The 21,655-nt window shown below is 38.3% G+C and overlaps 1 protein-coding gene across 2 annotated transcripts in view; it reads right to left on the reverse strand.

Moving 5' to 3' along the window:
- The window catches only part of MED13L (mediator complex subunit 13L), a 282,380-nt gene that overhangs the window by 34,001 nt on the left and 226,724 nt on the right, over positions 1-21,655 (reverse strand). Inside the window, exons 8-16 of one of the 2 annotated variants that reach the window (XM_059408507.1) lie at positions 18,737-18,902; positions 17,588-17,692; positions 12,750-13,478; positions 11,713-11,938; positions 10,605-10,710; positions 10,170-10,294; positions 6,827-6,926; positions 1,032-1,249; positions 518-723 (exon numbers count right to left, since the gene is read on the reverse strand). In XM_059408507.1, coding sequence (XP_059264490.1) covers positions 518-723; positions 1,032-1,249; positions 6,827-6,926; positions 10,170-10,294; positions 10,605-10,710; positions 11,713-11,938; positions 12,750-13,478; positions 17,588-17,692; positions 18,737-18,902 — 1,981 coding nt within the window. Of the gene's footprint in view, positions 1-517; positions 724-1,031; positions 1,253-6,826; positions 6,927-10,169; positions 10,295-10,604; positions 10,711-11,712; positions 11,939-12,749; positions 13,479-17,587; positions 17,693-18,736; positions 18,903-21,655 lie in introns of both variants that reach the window. The other variant, XM_059408506.1, reaches the window with a different exon arrangement.

Below are 21,655 nucleotides of genomic sequence, written 5' to 3' on the forward strand. Positions count from 1 at the left end.
TCATGATCTCGGGGTCCTGGGATCGAGTCCCGCATCGGGCTCTCTGCTCGGCAGGGAGCCTGCTTCTCTCTCTCTCTCTGCCTGCCTCTACATCTACTTGTGATTTCTCTCTGTCAAATAAATAAATAATCTCTAAAAAAAAAAAAAATAAATAAAGTGCTTGAAGTAAGCACATTTGGAATCACCAATTTGTATAAATCAAATACTTACCACCATTATCCAAATAGTATTACCAACTCCAATCTAGTGTTTGACTCTGCGGTCGACATGGATCTGATACTGAATGAGCATGCACACCATGGTCCTCTACCCAAATAACCTTAATTTATCCATGTACATAACATTTAGTTAGAAAATATGCACATTTTCAACACAAAATAATGTGCACAAAAACATGAATGGCCAAAAAAGGGAAGTTTCAAATGATATGCTGATGTCATCATTTTAAGTAAATATTTCGTTAAGATCAAGACCACATTTCATAGGGCGAGTAACATAACACAGTCCCTGCACATACTTGTAGCCATCTCGATTGAAAATGGCTGCGGGTGGCATGGGCAGCTGTTCGATTTTAGGAGGGATCGCCCATGAAGGCCGAAACAGACAGGCATCAGGTATCTTCAGAGGTAGCAGGCACTGGCTCGGCAACATCTTCAGCGGAGCAAACATGGAGGACCCCACGAAAGGCTGGAAGGTGGGAGCTTTGTGCACATATGAGAAGTCCTGGGACAACAAAGGGGGGGGGCAGTGATAATGCCGGTGAACAACTTAGGACATACCACAACAATAACAAAAATGACTGCAAGTCAGTATTTTTCTCATCTAATCAGCAGAAAATGCTAATACCAACATTTTAAATTAATCAAGACACTATAATTAAAATACCAAGCAAGGTACCTCATGATCCAATTCAGAGGACTGTTAGAAACTTAGGTATATGTGGCATATAGATAATATTATTTTGAGGAAAATGTATATGAATCTGCTTGAAAACCACCCTGGCTCGATAAAATTCATATACTGGCAATTACCTTTACTTCCTCTGGTTTAGGACTTCCTAATCCATCTTCTACTTCCATTTTGAATTCAGTGAGCTGTGTTGAAACCATACTGACCATAGGGCTCTCCATCATGCCTAATGCTGTCACTGTCTCTGAACTGATTCCATCTTTATAATTCATTACAGGAGAAAATGCAGGGTGCTGTTCCAAGGAAGGAGGAGTGGGGAACATCCTTTGTAAGTCTGCAACTGCTAAAAGAGAAGAGAAGAGGAGAGAAAAGAAGAGAAGAGAAGAACAGACAACAATATTTATTTTAACAGGTAGGATTCCAAAAAAAATCCCAGTTCGTAGGCAGGCACCCTACCTGTCATTAGAAATAATGCTAACTGAATGGTTGTATCAGTTACACAACAGAATATTAATAATGGAAGTCTCTAAGAAGGCCATCAGCAGAAAATTATCCTTTTCTGGAACTTTATCACTATCCCCTTGATGCTTTATGATTTGGCTTCACATAATTAAGTGAACGAAGTCTACGTAATACATTTTTCTTCTAACAAATGATTGCCTGAAGAGTATAAGAAGACGAAAATAAGTAGAAGCTGGAAGAAATTAGATGGAATAACTTTATTAATATAGTTCTATCTCTGCTTACAAATATTTCAGAATTACATAAAAACGTGCTATAGTAAATTTTACATGGAAAATTCACCAGGTAGTTCTACTACAGAAAATAAAAATTGATTAGAGCTAGAATGGTGATTTAGATGTAGTAGGATTACTTAGCTAGTTTGAAAAATCTACCATATTCACTGCTCTTCGGGGAAATGATTCCGTATTGACATTAAATGCTATCCATATTGTACCCCTGGGGATAAAAATATATGTTTATAAAAAATAAAAAATTAAAAAAAAATGCTATCCATATTTATATTAAAATGAAACTTCACTGTTAGGTTTAATAAACCTACCTTGAACCAAAAGACAATTTATTAAAAATCCAGCTAGTAAAAAAGGTATCATTTAAGAAATAGTTAAAACAGGGATCCTCAATCTTTTTTTAAAAAACATCTTAATATACGTGAGGTTAGCCATCATCATTAGCAGGGGCTCATTAAGGCAGGGATACTGAAAAGTAGGAGCAGATGTAATGCAATCAAGTTGTGCTTGCGAAATTTGGCCACAAGGGGGTGTCCTGTACAGCAAATTTATTTACAAATTTAGAGCCTCGAGTTTAAGTCAGTCAGTGTTCTGCAATGGTATCTGATGTGCCATTTTCCAATCATATTGTTCTTTCTAGCAACTTCAGCATTTAAAGAGGCAAACAGTAACCACTGACTAGGCTAAGATACGAACTGTAGCTCTGAATCACAAATGAAGAAAGAATAACCGCACTACACTATGCCCTGGGCTAGCATCTGAGGCAGAGCCCTATAAAGAAGCAGCACCCAGAGCAGTTCCACAGCTCAGCGCTGCTACAGCCCGGTCAGGTCATTTCCTCCCTGGGGGCCTTGGACCCTTCATCTAAATGGCTGGACTAGATGTGTGATTCTCACCAGGCTTACTTTCTTTCCTTTGTTTATGGGAGGATGGGGAAGCTTCCACCATATGGAGGCAGAAAAAAAAAGGTGAGAACCTCTGCATGAGATGATCTTTAAAACACATTTCCTAGTTAAACAATTATATAATCCTGAATAATTTACCTTCTCTTGGCCTCCAGTGCTTATCTGTTACAAGGGACGGAACAGGCCAACAAACAGGATCTCAGATACCAACTTTCCCTCTCATTAGAGAAGCTCCACTTCCATTTATTTCCTACAGTAGGATTCTGTATAAGACTTCATTAGACAAATGGTGCCTGCTGCCGCCAAGAAAAAAAGAAAGAGAAAAAGAAAAAGGGGGGGAGGGAAGAAAAAAACCAACTCCCCCGCCAAGTAGATCTTCAAGGTACCTTCTTCCTAGGACAGTATTCTACCGTTAAGGAATGGAACAATTCCTAGAACTAGGGATATAAGCCAACAGAGAACCAGTGGAGTCTGAGGAGGAAAAACGGGTCTTAAAATGTATTAGCAGTGAGATCAGTAAGTTCTTTAAAACAAGAGTGAAGACTTTAATACTGAGTTAGGTTCCACTTGAAATATATACATCACCTTTATCTTTCAGTCCCTACTCCTTTTCCCAAGCCAAAGACCAGCTCTGGGTCAATTTTAATATAAAATTAATGTTTAAGTGTAACATTTAAAATCCTAAGTCTTCCTCATAAAATCTTCAAAATCCTACTATAGTTCTTAATCATCAAGTTACTTGGAAAATAAACTGTACAAAATTCTCTTTGTGTTAAAGTATTCTGGCTATGGTGTAAAATTTTACCAAAAATTATTTTTATTAAATTAGCTACCAAATTTTGTCAAAGAAATCTAATAAAGGCGTTTCTCACTTGTAATAAAGACATTTCTCATTCTCAAATTCTTTGATGCTATCTAACACAGTTGTATATCTCAATTTTCTTTTTTTTTAAATAAACATTTCTCTTTTTTTAAGATTTTATTTACTTATTTGACACAGAGAGAGATCACAAGTCAGGAGAGAGGCAGTGGGGGTGGGGAGAGCAGGTTCCCTGCTGAGCAGAGAGCCCGATTCGGGGCTCAATCCCAGGACCCTGAGATCATGACCTGAGCTGAAGGCAGAGGCTTAACCCACTGAGCCACCCAGGCGCCCATGTGTATCTCAATTTCAACACCTCAGTCTGGTATTTTTTATCAAAAGTAAAAGAGAACACACAAAAAATTACGGAAAAGACGATTCCACCTGCCAGAAATTCACTTTATAAAGTGGCTTTCACTATTCTTATTAGCAGATAGTTGGTTTTTTGTTTTTTGGGCTTTTTTGGTAAGAGTTTATTTTTAAGTAATCTCTACACCCAACCTGGGGCTAGAACTCATACCCTAAGACCAAGAGTTGCATGTTCCACTGGCTCAGCCAGTCAAGCACCCCATTATCAGATATTCTTTTTTTTTTTAATATTTTTTATTTATTTGACAGAGAGAAATCACAACTAGGCAGAGAGGCAGGCAGAGAGAGGGGAGGAAGCACGCTCCCTGCACATCAGAGAGCCCGATGAGGGGCTTGATCCCAGAACCCTGGAACCATGACCTGAGCCCAAGGCAGAGGCCCCAACTCACTGAGCCACCCAGGCACTCCCCCCATTATCAGATATTCTTAAGAAAGACTCTTAACCTCGCTAGCTTCAAGTTCCTCATCTGCAAAATGGTAGTAATATCTACTTCATATTTTTTGTGCACATTAAATAAGATACACATAGAAGAGAACACTTCACCACATAACATCTAAACGTTCAGTAAGTGGTGAAGTCAATAATAATTAGCCCAACCTCCCCATTTTTGACTGGGCCAAAGATGAAAATGCTGTTAAGTTACAAGCAATTTCTGAGAAAGATACAACCTTAAACAGGTATTAAGATAAAAGAAGGAATTGGAGTCAAAGAAAAAAGACAGAAGCCCAGAGAAACATTCTGGTCCCCCAAAATAGAAAACCATGTCTTGCTTGTTCGATTTTCTTCTTATAAATGCTAAAGTAAGGGAGAGAACAGCTACCAGCATGGGCTGGAGTTGAGGTATATTATTGTATGTATCATTCTCACACAATACTACATTAACACAGACTTGATGCCAAATCAAACCTAGTTATTACTGTATGTTGCTTTCTTCACTAAAACTACATACACGAATGAATAATTATGGACCTAGTCTCTCAACCACAGTATCCACTAGCCACATATGGCTATAGGGCACTCAAGCCAAGGGTTGTCCAAACGGAGATGTGCTGCATGCATAAAATTATACACCAGATGCCAAAGAGTTAGTACAACAAAAAAAAGAACGCAAAATACCTCATTATTTTCTACATTGATTACATGTAAAAATGACACTATTGGTTATATTAAGTAAATATATTATTTAAATTAATTTTACATGGTTCTTCTTTAATTCCTTTAATGTAACTACTAGAAATTTTTTTTTTTTTAAAGATTTTATTTATTTATTTGACAGAGAGAAATCACAAGTAGATGGAGAGGCAGGCAGAGAGAGAGAGGGAAGCAGGCTCCCTGCCGAGCAGAGAGCCGGATGTGGGGCTCGATCCCAGGACCCTGGGATCATGACCCGAGCCGAAGGCAGCGGCTTAACCCACTGAGCCACCCAGGCGCCCCACTACTAGAAAATTTAAGATTGTTTGTGTATTTCTATTAAATTGGACAGTGTTATTCTAGACACTAAATTTTATAATATGTCAGCCTCTCTGCCTCAATGTACAATAAAGCTCTTGCAGAGATGAGAACTTCTTGCCATGCTATTTTATGGTCATGCCTGGGGGAGGGGAATACAGTGTGTATGTCCATTTACACACACATACACACATTTGCTCTGTATACTTTGTGCACTATGAAAGATCCTCTTCACGCTTCTATATCTGTACTTTCCTAATGCTTATACTTTTGCTGTATTTCAAATTAATTAATTTTTATAGCCTGTACTTTATCATAAAATTTTGATTAACTTCTTTTTGAAACAATTATTTTCAAAATAAAAATGAGCAAAAGAAGAGAGTACACCGTATGCTTTCCTGGCCAATGATACTAACTAGCAGGATAGTTTGTGAGTGCAATATTGTGAGTCCAATGATCTTGGACAAGTTATCAGACATTTTAACATTTAACATCACAACATATCACTTCATGTCAAAAAGGGCAGAGGATTAACTGGCCCAATACAAGGAAAAGAATTCATTCATCTGACCTATTCATATGTATCTGCTTTAATATTGTCTCTTTTAATCTGTGAATTCCATGTTTGCAAAATTCTGCAGTGCAGAGTAATAAAAAAAGAAAAATGTTTAATTAAAAAAACTACAGCAACTGGCTGGCTACCATTATTCATTTTCATACATGTCATGCTTGAGAAAGCGTTGCATATTTTAAAAAGCTATGGATCTACTAAAGCTGTCAAAATCCAATCTCTGTATACTTCACACTTCTACATTTGAGTAAATCAGCACACATTTATAGGTTCATAAAACTTTTTGACTCATCCCTATGACACAGTGGTTTTTCCCCTCAATTTGCTCTCATTACCAGCTGAAATTAATGAGAAGGTATTAAAGAATGATTTGCAATGGAATTATGTTTCTGCTTCAGAGTACCCATGTAAGCTACCCTATCTTTCTCTTGTACAATACTGTAGTTTCCTAGGGTGAAGAGTAACTTTAAAAAAAAAAAAAAAGAAGAAGTTTCTCTTCTTGTCATCATAGACAATTAACTATTTTACCTCAAAAGGAAACACAAAAACTTCAGTATGAATTAGAAAAAGGACCATGAAGAAACAAATATTCCTCATCCTTAGGTAAATTGAATTTTTTGAAACATCTCACACAAGCTCTTATACTGGAATATCACTCTAAAAATCACTGTGTAACATTTATCCTACTAGGAAAAGGCTATTAAAGAAACAAACAAAAAACAAATTTTTCCACATTCTAAAGCATAAGAGTTAATTCATAATTTGAAAACAAAAGCAAAAGAAATTTAAACTAAGATGGTCTCTTAGCTGTCTGCCCCATCTTAGGAATTCCAACTTATATAAGGCTTTTTTTTGTTTTGTTTTTGTTTTTTTTAAATTCACAGTTAACATTTTTTAAAACAAAAAGCGGGGGGAGGGACAGAGGGGAACCTCAGATAAGGCAGCACTGAGTATGAGAACATTTTGTGTAAGTTATAAATAGTAAACCAAAGCTCCATTTCCTTTTCTTACTTGGTGGATAAGGAACAGCAGCTCTTCCATCCTTCCCAAGAGGCCGGTCTTCTGCCCCAACAGCAGGCATTTTTGATGAACGCAGTGCAGGTGACACAGCCTAAGAAAAGATTATTATTGAAAAAGGGCAACACATGTGTATCTAAGTAGGGCAGTAGTCGACTATTTAACATATGCCTACTGATATTTTGGAATAAAGGTGCTTCCTTACACAGTGTTTACAAGTGAACTTCTAGAAATACTCACAGACTGTGAAGCCAAGACAGCTACAAGCGTATCCAGAATGAAAACCAGAGTGACCGAGTCTTGTCTGCATGGATCTGCTAAGGGCAGACTGTACCATCAAAGCACAAGTTGGAGTCCTTAAGCAAATCTTCCTCCCAGGTCGTTAGAGAAGTGGTTTTAGGGACACAATAATTAAATTAGGGTGGTGTCTCCAAGGAGTAATTGGCTATCAGTCTGCCTTTCCTTCTGTTTGGAAGCAGGCAGTTAAAAGAGGTGACCTCAAGCCCGCCCGAAGCATGATATTTCTCTTTTTCACCACAAAAAAGCCATGTATCTTCTGCTCTTACTTCCACAGTTACCCTTCATCTTCATAAAAAATAACCTTATCACATAAAATTATTGAAATATGCAGAGAGGGCTTTTCTTTGAGTTGTTACTCAAAATAAATGAAGTCCTTTAATAGGCAAGATTATCTTTAAGAACTCAAATGAATAAGTGGCAAGATGAAACAAAGCAAAAAATATTCTCACAAATAGAAGGCCTTTTATGTATGTATACTTATTCAATGTCACAGGGTTGAAGTGTAAAATTAAATTCAAAGACATTTGAGATGAAAACTTGGACAACGGCCTCACAACACCAGTTATCAGTAAGATGAATTAGCAAAAACAATTCTAAGGTAAGTGATTCTCTTGATTAAATGTCACACTAGAAATCAGAGTAAAGCAGAAACAATCATTTCAGAGAAATGTAAATTAGATTAAAAATGTCCAACCCTCCTTCACATATTAACATTACTAAGAATATATTCAAAAACCAAAGTAAACATACCCTCATTTAGTTCCACAGTAATACATAATTTATACAGAGATAAGTACAAGGGCTCTGAGCGCCAGTACAATCACTGGGGATGACGGCTGGGAACAGTCCCAGCTGCCCCACAATGCTTGCTTTGCCCTCTTTCTTATTCCTCTCTTTCTACTTCTTTCTGATTCCGTGTCTTTTTATGTTTTGTCCTACCATCCCCACCAAAGCAGCTAACCAAACCCTAAGGATCATTAAAACCAATCCTACATAACACCTGACGTTTAGGGAGATAGTCAAGTTCAAAAAGGCTCTCAGATGCCTGGATCAACGCTAAAGAAACATGTCATTTCTTTTCTTTTTTTTTTTTTTTAAAGATTTTATTTATTTATTTGACAGAGAGAAATCACAAGCAGATGGAGAGGCAGGCAGAGAGAGAGAGAGGGAAGCAGGCTGAGAGAAGGAAGCTGGCAGAGAGCCCGATGTGGGACTCGATCCCAGGACCCTGAGATCATGACCTGAGCCGAAGGCAGCGGCTTAACCCACTGAGCCACCCAGGCGCCCCCTTTTTAAAGATTTTATTTATTTATTTGACAGAGAGAAATCACAAGTAGATGGAGAGGCAGGCAGAGAGAGAGAGAGGGAAGCAGGCTCCCTGCTGAGCAGAGAGCCCGATGCAGGCCTCGATCCCAGGACCCTGAGATCGTGACCTGAGCCGAAGGCAGCAGCTTAACCCACTGAGCCACCCAGGCGCCCAAAACATGTCATTTCTTGTACTGCAGTTTTTCTCACTGTCATGTCCTTTTCCTTCATGCAGCCACTGCCTGAATTTCCATCCCTGTGTTTTAATCCAATAAAAGTTACCAAACAGTACTCCTGCTTTCTGTGTATGAGGCTGGTGAAAACCAGCACTCGCTTCTACCAAGTCAGTTCCACACTCAGCAGCCTTCGCAGAGGGACACGTTATAGGCAGAGTTCAAAGTTCAAAGCCATAAGAGTGGTCAAAAACCTTCCTAACCCTGTCTTTACCCACTACTCAGAGAGCAGACCAATGGTCTGTTTCCCATCCTTCCAACCCTCAGCTGGTTCATTCTCTTGCTTAACCAAGGCTCATTCCCGGCTCAAACTAATGCCTCTCCCCCGCCTCTCACTAACCCTCTTTCCACCTCTGAAGTCAAATCTTTTCTTGGAGGCCATTATGATTTCATCATCTTCTAAGTACTTAACATTGGTATAATGGCGTATAATATCTGTTAATGAGATACATTTTTATTTTAAAGTGAGAACAGGCTTTAGAATTCTGATTCCTACTTAACCTTTAAGCGTTAACTTAAACACTCCTCGCCTGTCACTTTGTACTTGAACGTCCAGCATCTTTAGACACAGGTCAAGTTACTGCACTCACAGTAATAAGTGCACATGGGTGTATACATTTTTATATATTTTTAAGTACATTTGTAACTTTCTTTATATGCACTTCTCTGGAGGTCTGTGAGTACCTTAAGTGTCAGGGCAGGATAATAATACCTGTGACCTCAGGTACACACCACAGGAAGTGACCATCAAATGAGTAACAAATACATGGGAAGTGGACAAAAGGGAGGGAAAGTAAGTACATACGTGAAAGAAAAATAAACTAATAAACTTATTTCCTTGAAGAGAGGGCCTATCTTACTCATTTTTTGGTCCCCTAAATGTTAACAGGTACTTCTTTTTGCTTAAAAGTACAGAGCTGGTTAGGAGGACGGGGACATAAATTTCCTGATTCAGAGGAGCTCAGCTGTTCTTCTAAGAAGAACAGCCTATAACGTGTCCCTCATTCTTATCTGTCACATCATGTCTTAAATTATTTAACTTGTATGTACACAAGTCTTTTCCCCTACTATAGTGCCACAACCCTAAAAAGTACAGATCATACTTGTTTATCTCTCAAAATGTAGGCTAAGTTCTTACTGATGACATGAATAAAAAGTTACGGGGGCATTATCTTTATAATCAGAGCTAAAGGGACTACATAATATACTTCTACTAGTCTCACGATATTTAGAAGGATTTAAAAACTGAATGGGAAAGATTTTAATATTTACAACAGGAATAAACTAATAAAAGAAGACATCAACAAAGGGAAACCAAGGGGCGTTAGAGACTACAGTGACAACTTTTAGAATCCTTACAAACATTTCTGCAGAACATTCTGAACCTGAAATAAGGGGCCCCAAAACTGAGTAGACAAAACAATAAGGAAATACTCCAATAGTGACCCAAGTTCTCCCATGTAAGGAGATTTCTGTTTCGGTAACTATGGCAGACTCACCCCAAGTTCGTCATCATCAGAATTATCAAAGATGTTGTCTAAGTCATGCAGGGAAGGTGCCAGATCTGTCACCTGTGTAAGGCTACTGGAGCCAGCTCTGCCAGCAGCATTATCCTGCCGGACATCTGCGAGAAAGGAGGCAAAGATGCAGAATAAGTGACTTCATCCATAGAGAAGGAGTGAGAAAAGGGAATGGATCTCAATGCGCAAGACCTGCCTGTGAATTTTTCCCCTAGGTTTTGAGTTAAATTTAGAGACAATTATTTCCAAATATGTTTATCAGTTTTGAAAGTAACTGAAAAACAAACTATGAAAAATTAAAGATGGGATCAAATTACTGCTATTACAGTAAAATATAATTCTAAATTGAGAAGCATCTCCCTTGCATTTTACTTTAGCAACAATCCAAGTGAGGCAAATAATCATTGTACACACCTGTTTTAGTAGCAGAACTGAAAATAGACATGGCATTTTTCCCATCAGGCACCGGCGTGGAATGACCTGGTGTAGTGACATCCTTGGTACCAAATCCATCCTCTGACTGTATAATAAATTCAGCCAAACAAAACACATGAACACCAACCCAAAGTGTGGAATATGAGGGAGAACACAAAGAATTAGAGGGTAGAATGGAACTTATTATGAGCACAAGTATGATAAACCATGGTCTATGCAACCAAGGGAAATAAAAGATATGTCCTTTTCCTTGAATTTAAACAGAACCCAAAACTCCCACACTGTCCCTCCAATCTTATGGAGTATTCTGAGTCAATCTGGACGTTATGCCTAACCAGTACTGGTGGCATTTGATTACAGACCTGCCACGGTGTTAAAAGCTGCCTTTAATAACACCATAGATACTGAATTATGGTTCGAGCTTTCTGGATCTAGATAGATCTCTACAAAGGAATCTCTGAAGCATTCTCCTGAACTGTACAGGCCTCTTTTAATTGTCTATTTCCTCTATTCTTAAGAATACCTCTTTAAATGGCCCAGGATTTTGGAATGTTTTAAAATTTGAGGCTAAAGACAGCACACACCCCCAGTACTCACTTTTATGACAATGAAGCCACTAAAATTGATACTGACATAATTTAGGAGTAGTGTTGATAATAATTCAGATAGATATATAGGTAAAGCGCTTGGTACAGTAACCACATTAAGCGCTAAATAACCAATAGATATTGTTAACAACATTTTTTTCCCTTACATTTTGGATATTTTGAATAATAATTAAAAAGAAATAAGCAGGGAGCATAGGCCAACAAGAATTAGCATATGAGAGGAAACATGCACTGTAAGCTATAGCCTGGAAAATATGAGGCTTCATTTATGTTCAGCTGACTTTTAAACAAAGGTGAGCCATGACATAAAAAGGAACAATACGTTGTTTCATACAATAGTACCAAGAGCATGAATATGGGGACAGAGCAATCAGGCAAGACTACCTCAAACATTCTGCCTCAGAAGTTTTCCCACACATGTTGTACTGACATAGATCAAAACCCACACCATGCTGGATACTCTCTATGTTAAATAGTACCTTATTCTTTTTCAGGGAATCCTTCTCCGTCCCTTGTTTGCATTTCTTGTTTGCTGTAAAGATGTATTTTATGTCGCCATCCTCAAAGGTATATGGATCATTGACTTCTCCCAAACTGTCTCCAGGTTGTTGAGCTAGAGGCAATGGGTCAAGGAAGTGGAGTGGCTGCATCTGGGGCTGCTTTTCTTGCCAGATTTTAAACCGTTTGTTAGGTTGTGCTAAGAGTCTAAAAGGGAAAATAAATGATAATTTAAGCAAGATAACGTAAAAAGATTATCTTTTTTTAAAAAGCAGCATTTATAATTTAAAGCACTTGCAAAACTTAAACTTAGAAAATTTATCTCTATAAAAAAGTTCTTTTAGAGAAGATGTTCACAAATAAAACTTAGTAGGTCTTTGTGAAGAACATGTTTCTGTCTCTGATTCCATGGATTCCAGTGAAGAGCACAGATGGGCTCTAAGGACAGAATGACTAGGTTCAAGTTCAATCTGTGTCATCTTCTGACTGTTTGACCCTTGCTTCTTTCTCAGCTTTGAAAATAAGGTAGTAATACGACTGTGGTGAAGATGAACTGAGATGGTCTGGGTAAACTGTCAAGAATAACGGATAGCTCAACAGCACTAAAAATAGTATTACTACCAGATGCAGGATACATACCTGACTGCATGCAAAGCCTTCCTTAAAAGTGTCAACATACAAAGAAGGCACTGACCACAATATGAAAAGTCTCATCAAGCTACATCCTTTGACTAACAAACAGCAGGCCCAAAATAAATTAATACCAAGTCCTAAATGCCACAATGAAACCTTTATATGGCAACATGTTTAAATAATGACACATGTGAAACCTGACTAAGGAGAAAGCATTGGACTTTTCAGCATTTTCCAAACGCAGAGTCCAGAATGGTGAAGAAAAGCGTGTTTCATTTTGGCTCTGAAGGGTGAACACGGGGAGATGAGGAGGAAAGCCCCGACTGTCAGGACCCTACGCCTTGGTCAACAGGCATCAGGTGAGTGGTACGCAGAGTCGCCTTACCTTTGCAACGCAGTGCTCTCTGAGTTTACCTCCATTTTGGCATCACATCTGTCACCCTGGAGCTCTGGGGGCCGGAACTCAGCATCATCAATGCGGGGGAGGCGGTAACTGTGCCACCACTTGTCTGATGACTCAGGGTTCGAGGGCCTAACCCCACAATATAAGGCTGTCTCGCTGACCTCTGCCATCAGAGGCAGTCTTTGGCCTACGAGGACAGTTCTGTCATCCAGAGTCGACAACTGCTGGAGTTCTAGCCCATTTCCATAGAGGGCTGGGTTCACAGGAACAGATGGCGGGTCCAAACTCTCTGTTTCCTGACCTCGTGGTTGAGGGCTGAGTGTTGGCGGCAGAGGGGAAATAGGGGAATGAGGTGAATCCATAGGATTCAGATTCATTTGCTTGCTTGTATTTCTGGAAGGCACGGCCATTTGTTTATCATACTTCCTACTGCTAGACACCTCTAAGGAGGAGTCTATCCCTCCCAAACCTAGCTTCTGTCCTGGTGTGTCCTGCTCCACACAGAACTCATCAGCCACAGAGGGCCTATGGTGAAATGGTATCAAGGGTCTCTTTTGCAATTTGTCTCCCTTTTCTGGTCTTTCTGTTGTTTTGTGCTTAGACGCAGGAGGTGGTAAAGAAGAAGATGATGATGGTCCTGCACTGAACCCTGGTTGAGATATTGCGGGAGGTCGATTGGGTCCTACTGCACAACGTTTTAAAAGTTTATGCCTGAAATGAGAATTAAAATAAGGTCAAGAAACAGATCTGAAATCTAACTGTTACATATAATATGTATGTAATATAATGTTGTAACAGTATAACATTACTACATCATTATAACATTACAAATAGATTGCAAATTGCAAACATTACAAAAGATTACAAATAGATATAACATTACAAATAGATGGCTCTGATAAGGTTTTGTCTTTTAAGCACACACTAGATCCCCAAATCACTGAAAAGGACTCTAGGTATTAATTGTTCTTATAATGACTAAAATCTGCAACACTGATGGAAAGTGGTGAATCAAGCAAACATAAGTTAAGCACATAAGAGATGGACTTAACAGTGCTAACCCCTACCAAAGACTGATGTGAAAAATCCTCAAATCTTTCAAATTTGGTGATGGCCTCAGAAAACGTATTCACACTGCATCTTAAAACCAAGAGTAATGAGATCATTTGCCAAGAGAGAGAGAAAAAAATCTTCTAATTTCTATCTTACAACACTCTACTAACTCCAATATAGAATGGCTTATAATAGCTTGTACTGTTGTAAGTTGGGAATAAAATAATTGTGATTCTCCCCCAAAGTGTGAAAACAAGAAAATGAGGGTCAATCCACGAATCTTTAACAGAATAAATAGACTAGAAATCTTATATGCCATTCTTATCAAAAAAAGAAGGAATAAAAGACAACTTTGGATCTTCCAGACTCACAAAATTAGACAGATGTTTAAAAAAAAAAAAAAAAAGTGGTGAGTGAATATGAAAACAACAAACGCAGCTGTACCAAGCAGGGTAGCAAGTCTGCTCACATCCTAACACACTTCTTGGCAAGCACAGGTGTGAGATATTGCTCAGGAAGGGCCCACTAGATGATGCCAAGGTTTAATCTGTGCAACAAAGTTATACAGTAGGTCAGCCAGTTCCTCCCAATATATAAATCCACCCAGGGAAAAAAACCTGAGCTCTCCTGCCCATGCAGCAGTAACTCTCTGAGGCCACTAGGGTGGCATTAAATTACTGCTAAATATCACACTCAATGGTACCCTAGTGAGCAGTAAAACGGATTTGTGTGGCATAATGGGATGGTTTAGTGGGACAGGAGGATGGCCACCCTGCCCCATAAGGCCATTAAATAGTGTGAGGAGTGGACCGTTCCATAACGGGTTTGGTAATCTTGCAGTAGATAATCTGAAAAGACTCTTGCTGAAGTCTTTGCTACTCTTTAAAAAAAAAAAAAAAAAAAAAAATCAGAGTTTAAAGAAGGTTGTTTAAGCATAAAGCTACTGACAATAAGGGGGAAATTGCACTTTAAATCTCCAGGGCACAGCAGCACACTAAGAGGTGAATGTCTCATCTGAAAATAATCTCAATCACATCTTGGAAGGGGCTTATTTTAAAACAGTTCAAAGAATCTTTTTTTTTTTTTTTTAAAGATTTTATTTATTTGTCAGAAACAGAGAGAGAGAGAGCGAGTGAGCACAGGCAGAGAGGCAGGCAGAGGCAGAGGGAGAAGCAGGCTCTCTGCCGAGCAAGGAGCCTGATGTGGGACTCGATCCCAGGACCCTGGGATCATGACCTGAGCCGAAGGCAGCTGCTTAACCCACTGAGCCACCCAGGCGTCCCAGTTCAAAGAATCTTTTACATAAAACTTTTTCACTTGGATTTTCTCTCTCAGAGCATTTACCCACACCAGTCCTTTGATAGATATTTTATGGTAGCCTCTTCAAAGTAAGGACTTTTGGCAAACCAGAAAATCTCATAAAGTCATTTTTTTTTCAGTTGTATTTAATGACTCGGCTACATTGTGAAATGGTTACAATCAGGGATACACTAGGGAGTACCAGACTATCAGACTATCACAGCAAATCTCTGATCAGGTAAGAGGCCTCAGTGAAGCAAGGAGCAGGAAATCAGCCTCAAAAGGCTAACTATATGAGTGGTCCAGTGGTGGGAAGGAACCAGAAGCAGAGCCAAATAGTGTAGAAACACAAGGTGACTAAAAGAACGAGGCAACTAGAATTACTATCATAGACATTTCCAAGGACATCAGTGTGAAATGCAAGGATAAAATTCGTCTATAAAATGAAGAAAAATAATAAATGATAAAGTTTCTAGGCTGAAAAGGGGAAACTGTGATAAAAATGACTGGAACAAGATACTTGACTTGTGAGAAAACACACATGTCAATATTAAGGATATTTCTTAAAGGCATCCCCCAAAATATAAGACCAGAGTATGTATGAGAAGTCAGGTCTAGAGATAAATACTTGGAAGTCAATGGAATGAAAAGCATAACTAAAAAAAGACCTGAAGCTATAAGAATCTGGTCAGGAAATAGAGGAGTGATTCCAAAGGACAAAAGAAAAAGTGCTATTTATTTACACTTCAGGTAAAAACAATTCAAGGGAGCAAATAAAAATGTCACAGAAATCAACAAAAAGGTTATTTTTAACAGCTGAAAAATCTAGATTAAGGAAAAGAGGAGCAAAAATAGGATGAGGGCATAAGCAAAGCTAAATACACCAACATTTTTATCCTAGGTACGTTCTAAAGGTAGACCATAACTTGGCTATGAGCTACTTAGAAATAAGAATTAATAAGAAAAGGCTTTCTGTCACACAAGTTACAATGGCCTAGAAACAGAAGGAAAACAGGTATTCAGCTGGTATACCACACCTATCCTGAGACAAGAGGTGCTCAGAGAGGATCCTTAATGAACAACTTCTTCAAAAACACCCTCCTTAAAAAATCAATAGTGCACATTTCATTAGGCTAATATTTACAGCATCTCTCAAAAAAAAAAAAAAAAAGCTGACTAGAGAGGCAGAGCTTGATAAAAGAGAATCAACATAAGGGACAAGAGAGGAGAGGACGGGAATACGGTGTGAAAACTGCTGTTTAAGCATGTACAAATACACACACACCCAGTTTGTACATATTCTCAGGGGTCATTTGACTGCTTCCCTACCCTGAAGCCAACTTATTTATGTCACAATAAGAACCCCTAAAAAACTAGGGAAATGAATGGCCATTTTCTTAATATATTTTATCTCAAAAGAACTTTTTCTAATTGTTGAACAGTATCAAATGGGAAAATATGTACTTTGGAAGCAAAGCTACTCTAAGTTGCTCATTAAGTGAATAATCACCATCACATCCTCAACAGTCACCTGAGCTAGGGGTGAGGCTGATATACACTTAAAAAATCTAAGAACACTGGGGTACTTGGCTGGCTCAGCTGGTTAAGCATTCAACTCTTCATTTTGGTTCAGGTCATGATCTCGGGGTCATGAAATCAAATCCCGCATCAGGTTCTGTGTTCAGTACAGGGTCTGATTGAGATTCTCTCCGTCCCTCTCCTCCTGGCTCTCCCCCTGCGTGAGACCATTCTGCCCTCTCACATACGTGTAAAATAAATAAATAAAATCTTAAAAGGAAAAAAGAAAGAAAGAAAGAAAGAAATCTAAGAACCCTAATGAAAGCCCATGACAATAAGACTCTTTACTACTACAAGGAGTGATAACTCAAGGTAATATACAGGGGAGCAAATATTTTCTACAGAAATCAATTCAGGGTTCTAATTCAAGTATCTAACTGAATGAATAATTTTAGCTTCTGGCAGGTTTTATTACTAAATACCTACCTCAAGCATCAAAACATACCAGCACTGACAACAAGACAAATTATCTATGGAAGGTCGATTTAATCCAAATTCTATGAACTCTAGCCAACTTGTTTAGTACTTACCTCTATTTTAAAATTAAGAACAATTAAATAAATTCATTTAAAGGGGAATAGACTGTCTTATCAAATGCCTTTTGGTTTTGGAGTAGTTACCACAAAAAAATTTGTGGGAGCAATTTGATAACAGGGCCACAGTCACAGTTGTCAAATAAAGCTCTTTTTGAGTCCTGACAATAAAACTGTTATCATCTGTATAAAAGAAAAGACCTATCTTTTCCTTCTCTACTAGAGGAGGAAGACTGAAAACAAAACAAAACAAAATAAAATGATGAAGAAGAAGCGGTCTGAGAGTCCACGAGACAGCCAATACAACAAGGTCCCAACATTTTATCTGACCCCTGTTCTGCCTTGTCTACTACCTACCTAGAACAGGAACAGCTGACTCTTTGGGTTGGATCCACAAAATCCCAAGTAGCAGGATTATTAGCAGGCTCTTCTTCAAGAGTTGGAGTTGACATTTGGCTCCTCCTAAAAAAGGTTAAAAATGTGACTTGTGTAAACATGAGAAAATACTTATATCTCGATGGGGGAGGGGGGTGTTTTAAAAGACCTGAATACATTTCCCATAGTAATGTTAGCTAGCTGATAGTGCTGAGCAATCCAAGGTTGGGGGCGGGGGTGGGGAGAGGGATGAAGGAAGAGCAAACTTGTTCTATGCACTAGAAGAAGCAAGGTTCAAATATTTCTATTTAAGTTGACTGCACATTTTAACATGGATACAAAGCACTTAAAACACTATCTGGCACTATTAGTTGTTGCTTTAAAAAGTCACCTAAATTTTGTAGAAATTAACTTGAATTTTTAAAATTATCTTTTCCCAGCATCTGTGAATTTATGCCCTGAGACAGACTGTTTAAGCCGTGTCTCTAAACTAGGAAATAATAAGAAACTACTAGGCTACTAGGAAATAATAAGAAACTGACATATCAATTCTTCCACTTTTTCAAAAATATGCTAAGGAAGGCAGGGAAGAGAGCCAGAGGAGGGACAGGGGGCAAAGGAAGGAAGCAAAGTCAGATAGGGGAAGAAAAGAATATGGCCTCTGGAAATCAACCAACAGAAGCACAGCAGGTGGCAAACACCCCTCTATCATCATTTCAGTTTAGAACTGTACTGTCATTTAAAACAGAAGACCTAAGTCGCAGAAAATGTGACAAAGAAGGTCATTTCCCTTTGCAAATAGAAAACATTCATAAATTGGTATACAGAGGAAAACCAACCCACTGACTACTGCCCTCAGCCATATGTTCTAAAAAATATCAGATGGATACCTTACCAATCTTGAGATACTCAGGAACTTCCAAATTTCCTAGATAACCAATCAAATCAAGTCAACATCTTTAACACCCTTGCATTCAATTTTGCACTATTATGTTCAAAAAGATGATCTACCAATCCAATGACCCTTCAGGTTTGGTCACACAATGGTTCAATGTGACTAACACTCTTCACATAGTAATCAAAGACATGGTGTTACTAAACCATGATCCAGACGTAATGCAAAAATCATACTTGGACTGGGTTCTGTTGAGGATGCATTCCTTCCAGACTCGATGGACCATATGATTGTGGAGTTTTGGAGGAATCTTCCCCGATCTCTTTGGACTGTGCATAGTTATCATCCCCCCGTCTTGGGAGCCTAGGTGACTGACAGCACTCTGCGTACCTCCACTGTCCCCTGGAAAAGACAGACAACTTACTTGGGAATGTGAAAATTATCTGAAAAGGTCTCCTGGTACACAGACTGTAAGCTTACTTCACAGAAATGTTTTTATTTTTGAAACCCGTATTATTCATGTAGCACCCTGGCAAGAACACTACCCATAGCTCTGAGCACAATTTGTGTGTACTGGCACTTTGGACGGTTCTTTGTCTCTTCTCTAAAATAGTTCACCACATCAACACTCACACACTCAGACAACCCAAGGGCATAGCCATTCAGAGGCATTCCGACTCTACAGATATTGGAGACAACTTAGCTATAAAGGCTTATATATCATAGTACTAAAGGTGTGATCACAAATAGATTGTTTTAAATTTTTAAATCAACAATGCAATAAGTAAGTTTCAAGGCAGAACAAAACAGCAGAGGGAGCTTTCTGCTCATTTAGCTAAAAATCTATGCAGCAATTGCACATAGCGCCCTGGGTCAGAGAAAGAACTTAATGGCACAAAGCTTTTAACAAGGTCAAATTTCAAATTTGCGTGTGGAACTCTCTGTCCTTATGCCTGACACAATTTATGAAATCTTAGTGCTAAAATACTGAAAGGTTATCTCGACATTCTGTATCAGAAGATTATTCACTAGTTTCTCTCTAATAACTCCACTTAGCTTTTCCAGCTATGGTTGGTATTAAATCCCATTTCTTTCTATTAGGTGCATTAGGATTACTGGTAATACTGGTTTTTGGTTATATGAGTATTTTACTATTTCTATCACACAAGACAAATATTGAAATTGATTTCCAGTATTAAATTCTGATTCAATTACTTTCATCTATTTAACTTCATAGATATACTGTGGGTTTTATCCTCAATAGAACTATGATACAAAACATCTTGACCAAAATAATCAATTTTAAGCACTCTGGAAACCTCCACCCTCATCTGAAAAATAAACAACCTTATACCACAAATGAGTAGTCCTGATATGCTGGAACACAATCATGTTCAGATGAGCTGAACGGTTGGGCTTAGTTCTATTTAAGACAAAAAAACATAAACCAGCATCAAAATGCTGGTTCTAAGAACTATAAATTGCTTGCTCCCCATGAAAGAATTATTGTATTAAAAATCAGATAAAGGAGACAAGAAATTTGGTCTTTTACTCCTATCTTTATCTTTAAAGTTCCCTAACTTGGTATACGGTACAAAATAATTCACTTCAATTCTATAGTGGATTTGCAAATGCTTATTATAAAACTGGGATAAACAGAGAAACAGAAGTACAACACATAGCCCTGTGCTCCCAAACACCTTACAATTTAGCCAAAGAGATTATATACCCACAGTGTCATATGGGATGAATATGATCAAAAAATAAAAGGGATGAGGAAAATAAGGCACAGTTTTTTAAGATTAAAGCTGGGTTAATGCTTTTCAGTAGCTTTTAATGATTTAATTAAAATGGAGATGATACCTCATAGGGAACTAGACAAGAGCTATACTCCATGCCATCATATACAAACTGAATGTTGTTTCTCAAAATTATCTCCATAAGTAGGAGACACAAGCAGAGGTACCTATCCACATGAGGCAAGAGTGATTTCACCAAAACCAGTTGGCCCTCCTAGGTCCCCTGCTAATCTAGAAGATTCTTTGCCATTTTAGGGGAAAAAGGGACACATTTTGTCCTATATGTAGGAAAACATGGCGATGCTCAATGTTTATCAACTGCAGAAATACAAGGCTGACCAAGACGTCTTTGTCTCTGAGATAGCATTAAGAGTCCTAAGCTATAATTCATTGTATCATGATGTAAAAATTAAAACAAATTCACTTTACAACAAAGATTCCAATTGCTTTTATCTGGTTGGCTTTAGAGAGTTAGGAGGCATCAGGGGATTTATTTACCCAGGGCTTAGCACAAATGACCTACACAGAGTCAAAGGAAGTAATGTAAAGACCTGGAGTTAGGAAGTCCACATTGAAAACCACAATAAACAAAACCTGGTGTTTCTGAATCGTGAAATTTATCGTTCCTAACTGATCAGACCCTAGGACATCATGCATACAGCAGGCTTTCAATTTTAAGTTTCAATTTTAAGTTGAATACAAATATCCCTAAGAGATACTAATTCGAGTCTCTGTATCAATATATCTTCTCTATGATGATTATTAAAAAGTCTGTAGAAGTATTTTTTCTTTTTCCTTTTTCTGGTTTTCTTCTTTTTTAATAAAAACTGAGCAAATCCTTTCACAAGGAATCATCCAAATTCTCTGCTCTGCCATATCAGAGTTGGATGTCCCTTTTTTCTTACTGTCTCAGCAACTACATGGCTTCTCAAGACAGAGGCTGCCTGCTGCCCATTTCTATGCCTTCCGCACCATATCTGAGTAACTCCTTCCAGATAACATAATCGTGTTTTGAGTACTGCTTCAAATTGCTTACGCCACCATTTGTATACTGCTTTGCTGCCTACAGAGCGCTGTCAAGCTTTTTACCTAGTATGTGTAATAGCTGTCAAGTACATAGTACTTAACAGAGAAGGAATTGGAGGCTCAGGCCAAGTTTGAGAATTTAATAAGGCCAACTCACCTAGTAAAAGCTATATAGCCAGATTTTTAAATTAGGAGCTCAATCACAGCCTCTATACTTGCGCCCGATATACTGCTTAACCATGAATATTTACTGAATCCCCTGCACATGCGAAGCACCACGTCGGAAACTGTGAAATGCCGTCTTAGGGAATCTCATGAGAATAGCCACGT

The sequence above is a fragment of the Mustela nigripes genome, chromosome 8 (genome assembly GCF_022355385.1).
Source record: "Mustela nigripes isolate SB6536 chromosome 8, MUSNIG.SB6536, whole genome shotgun sequence".
In the NCBI taxonomy this organism is placed as follows: domain Eukaryota; kingdom Metazoa; phylum Chordata; class Mammalia; order Carnivora; family Mustelidae; genus Mustela; species Mustela nigripes.